This window comes from Plectropomus leopardus, chromosome 5 (genome assembly GCF_026936395.1).
Source record: "Plectropomus leopardus strain MGB_pleo_1.0 chromosome 5, ASM2693639v1, whole genome shotgun sequence".
In the NCBI taxonomy this organism is placed as follows: domain Eukaryota; kingdom Metazoa; phylum Chordata; class Actinopteri; order Perciformes; family Serranidae; genus Plectropomus; species Plectropomus leopardus.
Genome location: NC_142180.1, coordinates 4,351,899 through 4,370,598, shown reverse-complemented (window position 1 = coordinate 4,370,598; position 18,700 = coordinate 4,351,899). Strand labels below are relative to the sequence as shown.

General features: G+C 36.6%; 1 protein-coding gene and 1 long non-coding RNA gene across 2 annotated transcripts in view; one reads left to right on the top strand and one right to left on the bottom strand.

The window, feature by feature from the left end:
- Nucleotides 1-1,853: 1,853 nt before the first annotated feature.
- Nucleotides 1,854-18,700, bottom strand: part of s100p (S100 calcium binding protein P) — a 32,695-nt gene continuing 15,848 nt past the window's right edge. Inside the window, exons 2-5 of the mRNA XM_042484193.2 lie at nucleotides 5,425-5,532; nucleotides 4,584-4,754; nucleotides 4,244-4,439; nucleotides 1,854-3,904 (exon numbers count right to left, since the gene is read on the bottom strand). Coding sequence (XP_042340127.2) covers nucleotides 3,620-3,904; nucleotides 4,244-4,439; nucleotides 4,584-4,754; nucleotides 5,425-5,474 — 702 coding nt within the window. The 5' untranslated portion in view covers nucleotides 5,475-5,532 and the 3' untranslated portion in view covers nucleotides 1,854-3,619. The remainder of the gene's footprint in view (nucleotides 3,905-4,243; nucleotides 4,440-4,583; nucleotides 4,755-5,424; nucleotides 5,533-18,700) is intronic.
- The window catches only part of LOC148189496 (uncharacterized), a 55,051-nt gene continuing 52,436 nt past the window's right edge, over nucleotides 16,086-18,700 (top strand). The window contains exon 1 of the long non-coding RNA XR_015776568.1: nucleotides 16,086-16,575. This is a non-coding gene — a long non-coding RNA (uncharacterized LOC148189496). The remainder of the gene's footprint in view (nucleotides 16,576-18,700) is intronic.

Sequence of the window (18,700 nt, the reverse complement as noted above, 5' to 3'; positions counted from 1 at the left end):
GACTTTTTATTTTCACTTTCATAGCTCTTCCTGTTTGTGCCTCCTCTTATCATATTTATATGCTTTTATGAGTGTGTGTGTGTGTGTGTGTGTGTGACAAAGAAAGGGACAATGATCTCAAATTGATGGTCCTTAATAAAAATATAATGTTATGGTTATCACATGGAATGGAATTATAGCCAGCATTTAACTGACAGACAGTCTGTACTCTTTATTACGTATTTAAGTTAAGTTATTTAGTAATAGGTTATGAATATTAATAACCAATTTATTGACCCTAAAGCATTCTTCAATGAACTGTAATTCATTATTCGATTTGTTTGTGCAGATGTATATACTGTAGAATCATCTTCATACATTGCAATGGTGGCATGATCCAAAATTAAAGGTAAATCATTTGTGAAAATTGAAAACAAAAGTGGCCCTAAACAACTTCCTTGTGGCACTTTACACCTATTGCTCTTACCTCAGAAAATCTACCATTGAAATGTCCAGTATATTCCCTTTTGGTGAAATAGCTTTTAATCCATTCAACAGCAGGTGTTTTAAAGCCATAACAACTCAACTTATCAGTACAATTTATACTTATCAATAGGCCTAATAACTTATGATCAAGTATGTCGAATGCCACACTCAAGTCCAACAATACAGTGCCAATTAGTTTTTTGTTATCAATTTCTTTCATTTAGCCATCAGTTATCTGAGTTAAAGCTGTAGTTGTAGAGTGCCCCTTTTTATATGCATGCTGGTACACTGTATTCAAATCATTTTTAGAGAAATATGTCTGAAATTGCTCATAGACTATTCTCTCCATAATTTTATTTAAGGTGGGTATCCTATAAAGTTGTTCACTTCATTACAAGAATGTTCAACACATCCATACCTGCCAATACTCAATTCATGCAGGAGTCTCCCTATTTTTACCATAAACTGTACATAAAAATCTTTATATACATCTTCAATCTTTATATACAGTGTCTGATTTAACCCCTTCTCCTGTCCTTATATTTCACAATTTCTGTCTGGTTGAAGCTTCCTGCTTTCATGAACATTCACCCTGTGTTTCACGTGCCTTTGCTTAAGCAAAAGAGTTGCTGGATGAGGACCTCATCAGTGACTTTTACCGCCTGCACCCTCTTAAGCAGGGTGGGCCGCCAGATGGCAGCCGTTTTGCTTATTTCAATTTTGCTTTTTTTAAAGGAAAGGATTTTGCTCATTTCATATAAAAATATTTTCACATGATAATTTTACATAATCCAAACTGTAACATCATTGAAGATAAATACAATAATGACTATTGAAGGGTCGGGCATCATTATCAAGAGGTAATCGGCACATTGTGTTTATTGATAGGGCAATCATTCATATAAGAAGACATGTTTGTATATAAATATAAATTAAACATTGATAAAATGTGTGAGTAAGTCCACAAAATAAGTTAACACAAAGGTGATTGAGCCTGTGGCTCACTGATGAAAGTACTGCATTATTTATTTATATTTTTGCAGTTTTAAGAACTGGATGTTGGGGGTGACATTTGCAGAAAAAAATCTGCATTAAGTCATTGCTTATGCAAATGAACATTTTGTACTGCTGCAACTTCACATTAAAAGCATGTAGGTGGTATTGTATTTTTAGAATTATTATTTTAGGATCAGACAAGGGACTACTGATTAAAACTAGTCTCCCAGGTAACTTGGCTGCATTTAAATTTGTTTAAATGTGGATAAATGTACATTGTCCCCACTCAAACAAATAAATTACATAGAACATTAGTTTAATTTTGTTATGAAACACTTACAGGAAATGCAATGTATTTGTCAGTGAGATTAGCACTGTCATTGCTACTGTGGTCATTTTCAGCATTTATTGACAGTAGATCAGTTTAAAATGTTGCATGGAGTAATAAAACAGTCAGAAGCAGCCACTGTGAGCAGTTAGATGAAGAGCTGCAGGCCACAGACTACACACTTCTAACTTTCACTCTGCCCTGCTGTCTGCAGAAACATGCCGTGTGCAGCATTAAATTAGATTACAGTTGCTCACAGAATTATGGAAAAATCCCAATTATTGTCTGAATTCCATATGAAAAACAGCAATAGTTGATTTTGCTTCCCTAGAACTCTGTGCCCTATGGTGTTAAACCACATTTGCTGTTACCAACAGCAAATACAGGTGTCAAAAAATCAGCAAGGACTTAAAGCTTCGAGATTGCCATTTTAGGCATCAGGGAAGGACAATATACTGTGTTAAGTGAGCGTAAAGTGGAATAATGCAGCTAATCAGTCTCTTTTTTTCTTTTTTTCACACTTTCTGCATCCAGTATACACACTTTGACCACGTGGTTGATAAATCTTTACATAAACAACAATCCTTTCATCCTGAGACAAGTGCAGTATCAGTAGCCTTTGTAACACGAGGACCCAGAAAGCCCAAAATGCACTTTTTGGTGCTAAGCCATAGTTATAAAGGTTTGACTAAGAATAGTAAAAAGACAGAGTTTTACATTTTGGAAAACACACCTCATTTGCTTTCTTGCATAGAGTTGGTTAAGAAGAAACCACCTGGTATGTTGACATGATGTAAGAAAAAGTGGAATAATTGTGTTAGTCAAAAACTGGACTTTTAAGATATACATTAACATGTTAGTCCGACTGAAATATGACTAAGTCAGATTTGTCCAAGACGGACTAACACACCTAGATAATGCAGTCTGACGTCTATTTACTATTTCATGTAGATGCCTCAGTTGGACCTGAACTGGCCTTGGCATTTTGAGCATGCTCCATAGTCCCTGCATTGGGCTTTGACCCAAAAGTCAAACAGCATAAATTTGTAGAAGAAAACCAGAAAAAAAGAGAAAACAAAACAAGATTATGGAACCAAGTAAAGTGTAATTTATAGACCTGAAAAGTTATCCATGTTTTCACCGTTTGACATGCAACCTGTTTGCCGCTTTCTAACTTGTATGGTATGAGACGTAACAGGTCAACCGGCAGAAAGTCCAACAGCAACTAGCTGAAAGGGGACATATCACTACCTACCGTGGTGAGTTGGACATATTTCTGTCAATAAATTGATTCTTTCCTGGTGCTTGTATACTGGGACAAGGACAGTAGTCTAACTGAATGACCTAATCAAACTATAAACGCAGATCCACTTAACTGTGCATGTAAACTGATTATCATTTCTAGAATGATATCAATCTTTTCATTTTATGTTAAACAGCTTGTAAGGTATGGAAGAATGCAGAATATTACACTTGTATGACCCATTTTCATTTCAAATTACTGATTGGCCAACAAAAACAGTGGAAATATTCATTTTTAAAAATTGTTACTGAGCTGCAAACACCAGCAGGTCAGAAAGCATCAAGGCGTAATCCAGAATAAGCATATATTTAAATTTTGGGTTCAATTCTGTTCCAAACATATTTGCTTCTAGCTCCTTTTAGATTCTCACTGATGCGTGAATTATACCCAGAATTCCAGCTGTGTCAGACAGACCACATCTCTGCTTTCCTTCCTCTTTGACCTTCAGTCTTGGCCCCATGTAGCAGCTTCAGTTGTCCCCACGTTCATTTAAAAGGGAACTTGCTTTCAGTTTACAGCCGTACCTTTCACCTTTTAATGCGGCTTAGTCTCTCGCACATGATGGACAAGTACTGAGTCAGCTTCACCATGGCAATGATGATGGTTCCTCCAATCAAGGTGCAGGTTGGCCAGAACAGAGAGTGGAAGACGGCAACTGGGCCATAGAGCTGTGTCAGGATGGCAGCGTCCATTCTGTCTGTAGGGTCCACAAAACACTGAACTGTGTGTTTAGACCTGAGACGCTCCGAAATGTTCTGAACTATCACATGCGTGGCTGTGTAGTCCTTACGGCACTTTGGGGTGTAGAAGCACTGCAAGAAAGAATAGTAAAAGAGAAAAAGATGTTTTCTTTGTGTACAGCTGCCTGGTCATGTGGTTTTCCAAGTGTTAGGTCACAGGTAGGTACATCGGTCATTCACTGTCAGGACTGGGTTGCAATATCAGTGTAGTCAACGCTATATTTAGAATATAACAAGCTCAATTACCAATTACATTATCTAGGTGTGTCAGTCAGACTTCAAGAAATTCAACTTAGTATGATTTCAGTCAGACTAACATGTTTACATGTATTTTTAAAGTTGGTTTATTCGGACTAACAATAATTGCACTTTTTCTAACATCATGTAAACATTCTATGAATTGTGGTGTACCTCAGGGTTGCTGTCTGGTGTCTCTTCATTGTGAAAAAGCCGTACCACTTTTCCTGAAGAGTTGAGGCTCACATAGACCTGAAGACAGGGGTACCGGGAACTCCTCCAGCATTCTGCTCCACAGCTGTATGAACAGTTCACGTCCCACACGATGGTGGAGTTCACGATCGTGCAGTTAGCCTCGTCTGTCCACACACTGCAGAGAAAGAGCAGTTAATTCCTATGCATGATATAAACACACTCAGTGGTTTGGGCTTAAAATATTACAATGAAGTTACACAAAAAACACGGATTTCTGTTTGCCAAATTGAATCAGTCTGTAGGTGACTTTTTGCTTTACCGGTCGGAATAGGAGCGCAGTATGGTGATTCCCAGGACAAAGTACATCATGACAGAGAAGAAGACCATGCTGAGGCCCAGTAGTATGGCTCTGTCCTCCCCTGCCCTCAGAGCGGTCACCGTCTTCCTCTTGTCCAGGACTTCATATTCACGGATCTTCTGGTAAATGGATCTGGAAAAAAAACAGAGACGTTCCAATCACTAAATAATGCTGAAGCATTTGATCATCAGTGGAAAGAAAATAACTACATTATTTGATGTGCAACCAGTCAAAATACAGGCTATTTCCACTGGATGCACTGTCTCACTCAATGTTGCTGCTAATCATTGACATGTCCCAGGCTATGATAATCAAAATAAAATGAATAAATAAAATCTACTTTACATTTAGAATATTGAAAATATTTAGCAGTGCTGAAAGAACTAATGGTGTTGACATGAGGAAACCTGGAGGTGAACGTTATGGTTCCCTGACAACACCTTTCGGCTGCCCTCAGTCCTGGGTCGGCTCACTGCACTCTTAGACATATTAAGGTGTAATTTCCAGCAAGTTACTTTCCCTAGAAAATGTTGTTTTTTAAATTTATTTTTTGGTGATTTGTTGATTAGCTATTATGCTACCAAACCCTGGAACAGCCTGATGGAGGATCTGAGAGGAGCTGGAAATATCGATACTTTTAAACATAAACTTAAATGTAGTGTCTCACTATCACAATTTTATGATTTATACTTATTCCATTTATGTATATGATATTTATATATGTAAATTTGATTGATTCTTCTAGTTCTGACATATTTTTGCATGTACACTGAAACAAAGTGAGCAGGGCAGTATTTAATACCTGTGGTCACTTCTTCCATCTGTTGCTTTACTTCCTGCCCACAGAAACATCCTATCTGAGGAAGATGGTAACTGTAGTCCACCGTTGCTGCCAGGGGAGCTGTCCCACCTGCAAAATATATGAGACAGTTATTCAACTTCTACTCAACTTCTGTTGTCCTGGTGAGTCAAGAAAAGTACTATGGCTCAGATCCAGTGGAGGAAAAAGTACTTAGAGCTGTTACTTCAGTAAAAGTAGTAATACCTCAATGTATAAATACTCAGATACAAGTAAAAGTAAATGTTGAAGTGCTCATAAATTCTCATTATGTAGAATAGCCCATTTCAGAATATTGTATGCTATATAGTGGGATTGTAATCGTTGGTGGGTAGTGCAGTGGTTAGCCCTCCTTCGCCTTTGAGCAGGGGGACAGCAATTTACCCCTTGCACTAAGCCCCGCCCTCAAATGCCTTAAGCCATTCACATTTCGTGCAGCTACACAATGCACTCAAACATCCTGCTCATAGATACTGATTTTTCTGCGCTTTTATTGAAATTTCTGCTGTTGTAACCTAAAAATGGTCAAACAATGTGCATGGGGTACATGCAACACTAATACGAGGTATTCTGGGAGGTTAGAGAATGGAGTGTATTTTATTCTGTACCCTAATGCTGTGTTCCAGTCAACTCAGAAGTGGGATCTTTCCGAGCTGACTTCAAAGTGTTCCAGAGAAAATTAAACAGTGATAATGTCAGCCTTCTGGCATATTTAAATGAAGAAGATGAGATGAAACAACATATAAGGTAAAACGCATATATATATATATATATATAATTTTACGTTGTATTTGTATTCTCAAACAAATTGCCTTCTACTAGTACTATATATATCTATATACTACTATATATGTAGCTTACAAACACTACTGTAGCATTGCTGTGGCTTTTCAGTGGATGCTGCCATTGTTGTGTGACATCAGATGAGCAAATCTTGGTGAAGTCGGGCTAGATTTTTTTCTCTGACTTTCCGAGTCGGAGCTCCGACTTCATTGGCCGTTTCAGTGCACTTTTTCAAGTCCGACTTCCGAGCTGATTGGAACGCTGCATTAACCTCACAGAAACAGCGCAAAGTGTCTCCCTTGGATTAAGCTGTGTGGTATGTCTAGAAAAAAAAAAAAAAAACAAGGATGTCCACATTTGTTCAAAGGTAGGGCAACACACTGTTGCTGTAAAGTCACAAGTATATATACATTATGTCGGCAACATTGTGTAAAACATCATTTTGCATCAAACTTTACTGGGTAACGTTATTGCCAACTTCAGCTTCATAACGTTAGCTCATCATGTCATCTGTTTAATTCAGTCCTAGTATTTTTGTTCTTTGACAATTGGACATCAGTGTTAATTGCAACACAAGGTTGTAGTTAAAGCCCACCCAAATGAAAACCAGTAACGCTAACTGTAACATTACAAAGAAAGCAAAGGCTGGCTAACGCTACCACCACGGCATAGTGAAGACCCTTTTGATGGCTTCTGTGTGAAATAAGTAGCTTCTGACTCTAATAGTTCTGTATAGCATCTTTGGATAATTCTTTGATACTGACAGCTGACATTGTTAGCTTAGGCAGCGCACCGATTGTTTGTCTGAGTGGGCTATGGACTATAAAATGGACGACACGCCCCCACTTAACTCCCGCTATGCTGAAGTGAGGTCAAAATATCCCGGATACAGGCATTGCCATCTTGCGATGGTGATGTCATTGAAAGCAAGATTCTGCGCAGTAGTGATATCCACAGTGGGGGAGTCAAAACACCCGTCTGACCAATCGTGAGTAGCCCCACTGAATGCATTTGGCTGTCACAGCTGTCAATCATGGCTGAAAATCCCCCTTTTGTGGAACTGAATAACTAATTAAAACCAAACTTATAATAAAAACAAACACATAAATAGACATCAGGGGGTGAGAACTACCCTCAGTGACAGAACCCATTTGGGATTCATTTATTTTAACGTGGATGTGGAGGGACGGGCTTCATGACCTATACTGCAGCTAGACAGTGGGCGATCCAGATTGAAAAGCTTCACTGTAGGTGAACTGTCATGTTTTCCATCTTTATATACAGTCTATGGAGTGAGCTAAGGGGGCGGGGCTTGGCAATGGGCTAATGGGTCGGGCATAGGGACTACTAGAAAATGTGCATAATTCCTTTCTCCAGCGTTATTGTGTAAAATTGTCTGTTCTTTAGTTTTATGTCATTTGGATTATTGCTCAGTGGTCTGGTCATCGGCTTCTAAAGGTCTTCTCAGAAAACTACAGATAGCTAAAAACAAGGCTGCCAGATTTGTTCTGGGCTGCTTCTACAGGTCTGATACAATAGATATGCATAATTGTCTTAATTGGCTTAATGTTAGTAAAAGAGTACAGGATTATCTTATTTTATCTTATGATAAGTTCAATCAAAGGAAAAGTAGGTTTTAAACAGATATTAAGATCTTATTTATGAGTACAGGACTTATTTTGAGGTTTGATCGTACATGGATCATTTTGATTTGCAGGTTGTCATTATTACTGTTTTAGTCTAGTCTAGACCAAGGGTGTTTCTGGGAAGATGTATTGTCGTCTTTGTGTAGCTGTGGTGTGTACTATTTTCAGTGTAGTTGTATTGTTATATTACTATTACTATTATTATTACTATTTCTTATTTATGTATCTTGTTTTATTATTATTATTATTATTATTATTATTATTATTATTATTATTATTATTATTATTATTATTATTATTATTATTATTATTATTATTTTATTGATTACTATTTATTTTTATTACTTGTGTTCTGTTGTGATGTAATGCCATGTTGTCTTGGACCCCAGGAACACACATTACATTTCTACCACAAAACACTAAATCTGATATACTGGAGTGCAGACACTATAGATAAGATCAAAGAGGCTAAAACACCCTTGCTGTTTGTCAAAATGAATGTTTGTATGTCATCACTGAGCTGGCCCAGCATGCCTCACAAGTATTTACTACCCAGGATTAACAGGCCCTCACTCTCTCTGAGAGGGTACAGTACTGTCAGCTGTGGTGTGTGTGTGTGTGTGTGTGTGTGTGTGTGTGTGTGTGTGTGTGTACTGTATATGCGTGTGTTTTAGTCTGTACACATAGTTGTGGTTGACTCTGTAGGCTCATAAACAGGCAAATCTGATAACTGTGGTTTTAATATTTTCCTCTCTGAATCACATCTCTGCCTGATGAAGTATTCGCTGTCTTGTAAACTTGTGTATTGTCAGATGCAAAGTAGCATATTTCCTGACTGGGGGGCTGCACCACTGAGGTGGCTCAACAAACCCTGAAGCCTCAGTCAGTGATAAAAGGTACCAGGGAGGTGGTCATCAACTGTCTGCAGGCGGGTTTCCATCAACCCTCTAATTGCACAAATTGAAACTGTGAATATAACTGGCTCTCTCATGATGCAGCAGGAGCTACAAGAGGAGTTATTGCATCACATAACTCTTCAAAAGTTGAGCAGATCATTCGGAAGTGTTGAATCCACAATTCCTCTGTGAAATCGTGGACTATCACCTCCCAGAAATTCAAATCCCAGAAATCCAGATCCCACGTATAAGGGGCTCGCCTTTCCATTATGGCAATTGGAAATAATGAGGGCAAGTGCAGTGGCATCAATAGAAATAAGGCTGCTAATGATCTGAACATCACCATGTTTCTTGGAATGTTATCGTCAGAGGAGAAGTTGCATAATATCACTCAGTGGAAACATAGTCATCTCACAAATATGTTTTATCAACATTTTGAAAATAATGCTTAAGTTTTGAGCAAATCTGTGATGGAAACCCGCCTACAGACACCTCATTTTCTCCAGTCACCTCACTCAGCACATCTTCACCACCTGCACATATGGACTATGTAAACAATGACAGCCCTCACACAATCCTTACACACCATGTCATCATAATGAAGCCTAATCATGATGCAGACCAAGATTGCCAAAACAAAATAAAGTAAAACATGATTAGTGTTTACCTATCAATATCTGACTTTCATCTTGAAATGATATCTCAGGTTTGGGGATACCACTGATCATTGCAATCATTTTGGCAAACTGTGAAACAATCGGTCTGACAACTGTAAACATATAAACACCGCAATGTCACTCAGTTGTTACCATGATTGCACGTCTGTCCATCCTGGAAGAGGGATCCCTCCTCAGTCGCTCTTCCTGAGGTTTCTATAATTTTTTCCCCCCATTACAGGGTTTTTTGGGGAGTTTTTCCTTAGACAATGTCAGGATCTAAGAGCAGAGGAATGTCATCTCTGTGGAAGAGGACCTGCTCCCTATGTAGATACAAACGGCTCATTCTAAAGTAACACATGCAGTGTGACAGCATATCAATCTGCCTGTGTCTTCCTGTTAGGGTGGAAAAACATGTAACCTTAGTGTGAGGCTGACACTTTGCATTTGTCTTTTCTAAGAACACGTGTTGGTTTGATTTATGTGTGATGAGTGTGTTGACTGACTGCATTCCTACACGGGTCCACATATGTGTCTTTGACTGTTATATTTGTGTTAAGAGAGTTATCTTTGTAAACTAATGGAACCCCCCCCCACACACACACACGAATGCTATGTGGACACGCTGTGTGAGACACATAACTCTCATTCCTTTGCATTTTAAGACCTTTTTAACATGTGGGAAGCATGCTGTCTCATAAAAGGTGACATCCTGAAGGTCAGACAACACAGTCACTGGTCACACACCAACATAACAGCTATATAATGATAACTCCAGTGTGGATTATTAAGCAATGTCTATAAAAAACCCTGTAAAGCAGAAATATGAAACACACCTCTTGCTACCTCCAGCCAAAGCATAACCTTGTAAATAGTAGAGAGAAAGACCACAGATATGCAAGTGGATGGAGCTGCGTTAGTGTGTTTGTGTAAATCTAAGCATAAAAGGGCTGCAAATAAATATTCATCAACTGAAACATATAGTTTTCAAAATCACCTTTGCTTCAAAATCCAAAAGCACATCACACATTCCAAAAAAAAATTCACTGAAAGCTGTGGCCATGAAGTTTAACTCAGAATCTTTATATTTCCTTTGAGCTGTTCAGAGAGTGTATATAAACTGATGTTTTGGAAGTAACAAGCTTCAAACATGAACACGGCATCATCAAATAAAGTTGATATTAACCAACAGTTGCATATTTACACATCCAGCAGATGCTGAGCTGCCAGCCTGTCCTCATTCTGAAGTCATCAAATATGGCCGCTTTTGGAGAGCCTTCAGCGTAAGATCCTGATACATAAAAACCACATGATATGCTTTGATTCTTAATAGGAGCATTTAAAACTGTACATTTTAAAGGTGTCCAGCTGATGGTGCTGTTGATGATTTTGACAGACCCCAAGTCTATGAAACAAGACTTTCAGCATCAGATTCATGATCAGATGTCTCTCTTATATTTGTCAGCCCTACTAAAAACATCAACATAAAAGAAGAAAAATACTTTTATTTGAAGTTAACTTATAATAAAAATAAAGTAAAAAAAGAAAGGTATTTTGAAATGGGAAGAGTAACCAAGATCCAGAACCAATACCAAAATGTAATATTACTCTGTTACCAGTAAATGTCCAATAAGTAAAAGTACATAAGTATTATTCATGTACTGGACTACAAGTATCAAAAGAAAAGTTACCTGTTTGAGTGAAATGGCACCTGTGATATTATATACAACATCATTGAAGTATTAATACTTCACTGAAGTATTAATACTGAGCTAGACTTAACCACTTTGTTGTCAGTCTGGAACTGGAGACTACTCAAAAGGATCATAAGATAAAGTTTAGTTACACACACACACACACACACACACACACACACACACATCTGTGGTAATGCATTGTATTATAGCATTAATAGTAATAATTAAATTACAGTTACTTATCAAAATGACGATTACAAAGGCGTTACATGTGATGAAAATCTTCTCAGTAAAAAGTTTATCTGTGGACAAAACATTCATTCTGTTGCTTTACGTCTATTTTTAGCCCTGCAAAACGGCTTTCTCTTGGCTCACTTTTGGACAATGTGGGTCAACAAAGCTGTTGAAGGCAACAGCTGTGCACTTATGTTTTTAGGTCTTTATGGTTTTACTGCCTCTTTTGAAGCATGTCTTAGATAAGTACTAAAAAACCAAACAAATGTAGTAAGTTACATTACTTGGAGTAAGGTATCAAAACAGTTGCGTTATTACGTTTTAACAGGGTAACTAGTCATTTGTAACTTATTACATTTCAAAAGCAACCTTGCGAACTCATGCTCATGCTCTCTTTAAGTAAAATCTTCATCTGAAAAGTAACTAAATGCAGTGGAGTAGAAAGAAGAATATCTCCCTCTGAAATGTAGAAAATTAAAAGTACAAAGATCGATACTTAGTGCTGAAATACTCAAAATACAAGTACATCATAACTGTACTTTGGTACGGTACTACAATAAATGTGGGGTACATCCTCACCATGAGTGTTTGAGTGTTCACATGTCCCCTCAATATTTTCAATTTCAATGGCTTTTGAAAACTGTTTCTTATCATCTAACTGCATGGCAAACACAAACCATCAGGTGAGACTTCACAGTGGATACATTAATATGTTAAGGTTAGTTCTTGCCTTTTTAAAAATATTTTCTGCAACCTAGAGTCTCGTGCATGTGTTCCATCATCAAAATAATTATATAAAAACCAAATACATAATCTGTCACATTATTTAGTGACACTCAGTAAACCAATACAGTCTAAAGAACCTCCAACACTCAGATTAATGTTAGATGCTTGTCTTTAAATTCACTGTCAATGATGAGGCACATCTGTTTATGTATAAACAAGGTGCATGACTGCTTGATGCAGTGATCCTCTCTGATATAAAGAATTATCAGTTCACTGAGCAGCCAACACTGACGTTAAAGTATTCAGACAAGATGAAATTGCTGTTACTTCCTTCAGACAGCCTGAGGATAAGTTGGCTTTGGAGTTGAGCAAACATGAGAGCCAAACATCAGGAAGCTGTTGGCACCTGGCTACTAACGCAGGAGCACTCAACCCGACAGGACTAAATATTGACTGAAGCATGCTTCGCTGCACACTCACACACACACACTCACTCGCTCTATAAAAGTATTAGTGGCATGAATGACGGCTGCCTGAGTCAATATTTGCTCATCCTGTGTGTGTGTGTGTGTGTGTGTGTGTGTGTGTGTGTGTGTGCGGGCGCTGTCTGCTTGGTTGTTGTGAATGCTGATTCAGACGCTGCAGATCTCAGTAAAAACTGGACTTCACTCAAATCTACAACGCTGATAAGATGCTCAGTGGCTCCAAATGTCAACACAAGTCAGGACGAATCAAAATGTAAGACAAAGAAAAAAACTGTATCCTATGCCAATGGTTTCCAACCTGGGGGTCGAGGGCCTTCAAAGGGTCACAAGATTTCAGGTGACGAATAATAACAAGGGAATTAATACATAATTTTATTGAACAAATTATGAACATTTTTTAAATTTTGAATCTTTAAACATGTTTTTTTTTTTTAAATTATTTGTTTATTTAGTTAGTTAGCTTTCTATGTCATTTTATCTTTTCAAGCCTCTAATAGTTAAACAAATGAAACAAGAAAGGAGCATGTTTGGTTAAATTGCTCACAGCTCAGATGTATGACGAAGGGTTGCAAGCTGACACTTCTTTGTGTCATAAATCTAAAAAAAAAAAAAAAGCCTTGACATCACCTCACAGGTTTTCTGGGTAATGAAGTCTTAAATTTAGTTAATACCACTTGTTAGCTTTTTTCTTTTTTAAAAAAGATTTTTGCATGTGTCTCACTTTTTCAAAAATAGTTATGTGCCTTCGCTTTCTAAATTAATTGTTGTGAGTCTGCTGAACCAAGATAAGAGAAACACACCGGTGTAATTTAAATGGCAATTTAACTCATAGGAAAAATCATATCTGTATATTTCCCATAAATTGTTGAGCCCTGTTCGGATGTTTGGTCCCTTTAACATCAGGATATCAAATAATGAAAAACAAAACAATAATATTACATGAAAATGAATGCTAATTAAGAGATAATGTTGTATGTTTTGTGCTTTACAGAGGAACAACTGCTCAGTTGTTTTTTTTGTAAACAAATAAATATTATAATGGATATTTAGATCAATTTGCTACTGCAGCAGAGGAAGACAAAAAGAAAAAAAAGAAACAGGTTCAAACAGGTGCACAGGTTCAAATTCTTATTTAACAAATGCTCTTACTCTAGTAATCCTATATGCAATATTTGGTGCAATATTATTTGGTGCAATATTTCAACTACAGCAGTCCTCTGTGCAGTTATTCAAATGTGCAATATTCTTCCATCTCTTGAATGTAGGCTATATGTAACATTTTACACATATTATATATATTTATTCTTATTCTTATTTTTAATCTTACTTATGTATATCCCTGTTGTTCACTGTCACATTGCACACATATTTATATTTTAATATAGCTAGTTTTACACCTTGTATAGTTTTAGGTACAGTTTTATGTTTTGCAAGTGCTAGTTGTCTACTACTGTATATCTTACATTTATATTCTTCCACTTGTACATACTCAGCATATTATACATACTCTATTTTTTTAATATTCAAATACTTACATTCTGTGCTAATTGTTATTACTGTATTTCTATATTTATATCTATATTTTTATATACTTGTGCTGGTACTTTTTTCTAGTTGTGATAATTCTCTACATTGGCATCAGAGCAACTGTAACAAACCATAATTTCCCCCCCCGGCATCAATAAAGTATTTCTGATTTCTGATCATATTAGTAGAGTGGTGATGAAATGGAGCTCACCTGATTTCTGATGGTGGTGTCGGACAACAGTCAATAATCAGACTGTTGGTGCAGTTGTCCTCTAGCATGGCACCATCACAACTCCCCCACCCATGGGCTCACATTTACCTTCATCCAAACTACTGCTGTCATTTAATGCACTTAAAAGTTTGAACTTCTGCCTGACAGCGAGCTCACTAGCCTTCACTTTAATCTGCTAAAGCAACAAAAAAGACATTTTTTGTCGTTTAATTTCCTCGTGTCACAAGGCTACTTAGCAGAATGAAAACAAATAAAAAACAGAAGAAAAAACAGGAAGCAGTCAGTGATGATCCATCATCTGGAGTCATTCTCCAGTTAATAACTCACAGACTGAGAGAAGCCGCTGGTTGTGTGTGTGAGTGTGAATGTGTGTGTGTGTGTGTGTGTGTGTGTGTGTGAGGTGTCAGGTCTCTGTATGAGCAGTGTAACTGACTCTGGGTCAGCCTCATCAGCATCTGTCAGCGCGGATGTGGGAGGGGGCTGGATGGTGTGGATGTGGTTTGACAGAGGAGAGACATAACCACCACTGACAAAAATAACTAACAACTCTGCAAAACAAATGTTTGTATATGGATAGAGCAAACTATATTTAGTTTTATTCGAATTTGTTTATTTTTTTTTACCCTGGGACAGAGCCAGGCCATGTCTGTTACCCTGTTCCCTGCCTTTACACGAAGCCGATTGCCTGCTGGTTTTATGCATACTGAATATGCATGTTTTGCAGAAATGCTAAATTATTCCTTTAAGGTTAAACAATGGTTAAGGTTTGGTAACTAAAACACTTAATGTTTGGGGAAAATGGTGGTTAATTTAAAAAAAAGAAAAGAAACCAATAACGGCCACCGAGTGAACACAAATTCTGATCATACACAATAAAGTCCTGTATGCATCCTGGCCGGTCCCCAGACTTCACCTCAGTACTTTCCTCTTTGCTACAGAAAAGACACACAGAGGTTTTTATAGTTAACTAAACTGAAAGCAAACACTAGATGTGAACAAAACATTGAAGTTAACCCTTTGAAACCTTTTCTTGTGTTGCTTTCAGATGCCTTTAACAAGTATGTAAACCTCTGAATCAAAAACATGTGGAAAAGGCAATGAGTAACTTGTTAGAAATGTTCTACAAACTGCAAGAAGTTAGTAGACTGTCAAAATCTCCATTTAAAAAAAATCTAGGGAAAATGTCTAGGGGGAAAAAAGAAAAACTCAGGGAAAACTGATTGCATATTTAAAAATTCTATTACAAAATTGTTAATAATTAATAATTTTAAGCACTTTTTCAAAGTAACTTTCCTTTTCTGTTTTCTTTTTAAAATATTTTAAAGTAATTTTCTTGTACTTTTTACTAATTTCTTAATTGCTAATTAAAAAATGTTTATTATTTAAATTAAAATTCAATAAAAGCTAGAGAAAATGTTTAAGATCTAAGTGGGATCAAAGCGTTGTCTTTAATAAACTTGTGTACAGATGCTACCTTTTATCCTAGGGAAAAAAGAAAAATAAGCTTGGGAAAAGTAACATTTATAATGACCATAATTTCATATTTAATTATGTTACAAAATTATTGTAAATTTGAATCCCTTTTTGTGGGTCATTTACTTTTATTATTATTATTATTATTATTATTATCATTATTATTAGAAGAATTTCTTTCTCTTCTTTCTATTTTATTTTTCAAAATGTCAGGTAAGCCAAAAATAGAGCGGGTTGCGCATGCGCACTTTGATCCTGTATTCTACAACATCAACGCCTAGATCCATGCAACAAGCACAACATCTGTGCGTTTTTACGTAAATATTCCAGAAATGCCGTTTTTTGTATGATACGTATATTCCACATTAGAAACGTACGCAGTTGGACGTGAACGTCACTACGCCAGAGCTCGTTGTAGCTAGTGCACTAGATTAAAGGGCTCTGATTGTAACTAAGGTAGCTCAATGTCAGTGTTCTTAGGGCTGCGGCCGCGGACAGCTCGGAACCACTCCACAAGTTAGGAAACTGGATTTTTAAAGCTAAACAGGACATTAAATATCGAGAGGGAGGAAGTGCTCAAAGTTGTAACCGACCAACGTCAACAAAAGGGACAGAAAAGTGTTCTTAAACGGACTGGTACGAAAGCTAAGCTAACAGGACGCTATTCCACCTGTAAGGAGTTTTACATCGCAGCTTTAGATGTTTTCACCGGGAGAGACCAGGATGGATGAAATTTAAAGTAGCTGACATCCACACATTTGTGAGTCACTGTTCATTTATGTTTGTCTTCATATTGAATTGACCAGTGTGTTTTATTGTCGCCAACTAAACGCATAGAAACATAGTGCCTGTGGTGGATGAAGTACCTGTGAGCCGTACTAGAGTAAGAATACCATACCAGAAAATTACCCAAGTAGAAGTTAAAGTTGCCTAAGTTATTTACTGGTAACAGAGTAAGTTAAAATTACTAGAGTAAAAGTCTGAAAGTCCTGATATATGCTGTATTTAAGTATCAGAAGCTATTTTGTCATATCGGATGTACTTAAGCATTGAAAGTACAGGTGGGTCATTCCAGAATTGGAGGCGTTTTCTGTCCCACTCATGGATTTTCAAATAATACATGTTCATTATGAAAAAACAAATGCTCTGATTGTGAATGTTGAATATATTTTGGAACACATTATAAATACAATGGCAAAAGTGTAGTCTTATAATATCTATCAAAATAACAAACACCTGTGTACCCCCTAAAATGGCCTAGCCTATTTCTTTTGTCCCACCTTGTTGATAAACAATTAGCATGTCAAATATAATGGGTTGCATAAGTTTTAAATGTCTTTAATCATTTTTTTAAATTGTTAAAACGTTGTTATGATAGTGAAAAATATCATTAACTTATTATAAGTCATTGTAATTATGCATTGAAATTGTGTCCCACAACATGCGCACATGTCACCAAAACCTATTAAACATCACAAAAGAAGAAGAAAACCACCAAATCACATGCCACACAGGTCATGACACCATTGAGCCATTTGCTAACAGCATGGGCAGACAAAAGTTATTTCTGTTCTTCTATTTTTTAATTTTTTTTTCAATATTTTCAGTCTTATCTGACTCCGTCACTCTTACAAACGCAACTCTGTTAATTATTTTATCAGAATAGGAAATATTGAATTCAAAGTTTTCTTTATTTAATTATATAATTCTGTTTGTCCTTTACCATGTCAGTGACATTGCATACCACAGCTTTTCCTGAGATAAAGCTTAGCATTGATTTGCAACCCTGTTACTTCAATTATGTTAACAGGGTTTCAAGTAACATTGTTGCAAACATGCTTATGCTAGCTTTTGCCAAAAGAGACACATATTTGTAGTGAACAACATCCATGTGGTTCTGAGTATATTTGTTACATTTATGTCATGATCTGCTTTCAGAAGTAATGTATTCTTTCAACCCTGCAACTGGGTGCAAACCTCTAACTTCAACCCTGTTACCAAATAATTGTTACAAAAAGTATTTTAAATCAATTGCCTCAGCCCCTGCATGTTGAATCTGTTGTGCTTTTAATAGTGAGGAATCAACATGGTTGTGACTTTTTCAGTCTTTGATAAAGGATTAATTTAAAACAAGGTGATAAAATGCACTTTTTCAGATTCCTGTGTATTGGTAACAGGGTTGCACCCAGCATAATACATAACGAATAAAAACACCTCATAAAAAGTGCACCATTGATGCCTGAGCTGGTTGAAATTAATTTTCCCGATGGTTTATAAGTCATTTTTCCCAAAACATGACCGAAAATTACAAAACAGTTTTGATGTTTAAGTTGTCCTCCAATTCTGGAATGATTCACGTATAATGCTGTCGATAAAACACATGCAATATGAATTTGGAAAAAAAGTTTATATCTTTTAGGGATGCACAATATTGGATTTTTTGCCGATATGCCCATATACAACAATTTATTTGGCCAATAACCAATACCGATATTGATATATCTGTCTTTTTTCCCCACCTAATTATAGTGATCATGGAGACATGAAGTGCATTGCTTTTCAATGTATGTAAGTCATTGTAGGGGTCAACAGATTATCGGCCTGGTCGATTGGGTCAGATATTGATATTTTGCAGATTATCTGTATCAGCGTTTTATTGTAGTGAACACGGATAAAAAAAAAAATCATTAAAAAGTGCAAAGAAAGTGTCAGCATGGGAGAAAATTTTACTTTGTAAAGCCTCAGGGAGCTATTTTTATTAGTTTTTATTTAAATCTTCACTTGAATTAATTGATTTTTAAATTGACTTTTAATTATAAAGCCAAAATCTGCATATACTGATGACATGCCCGTATTATTGTGCATGCCTAATTTATTTGTAACAC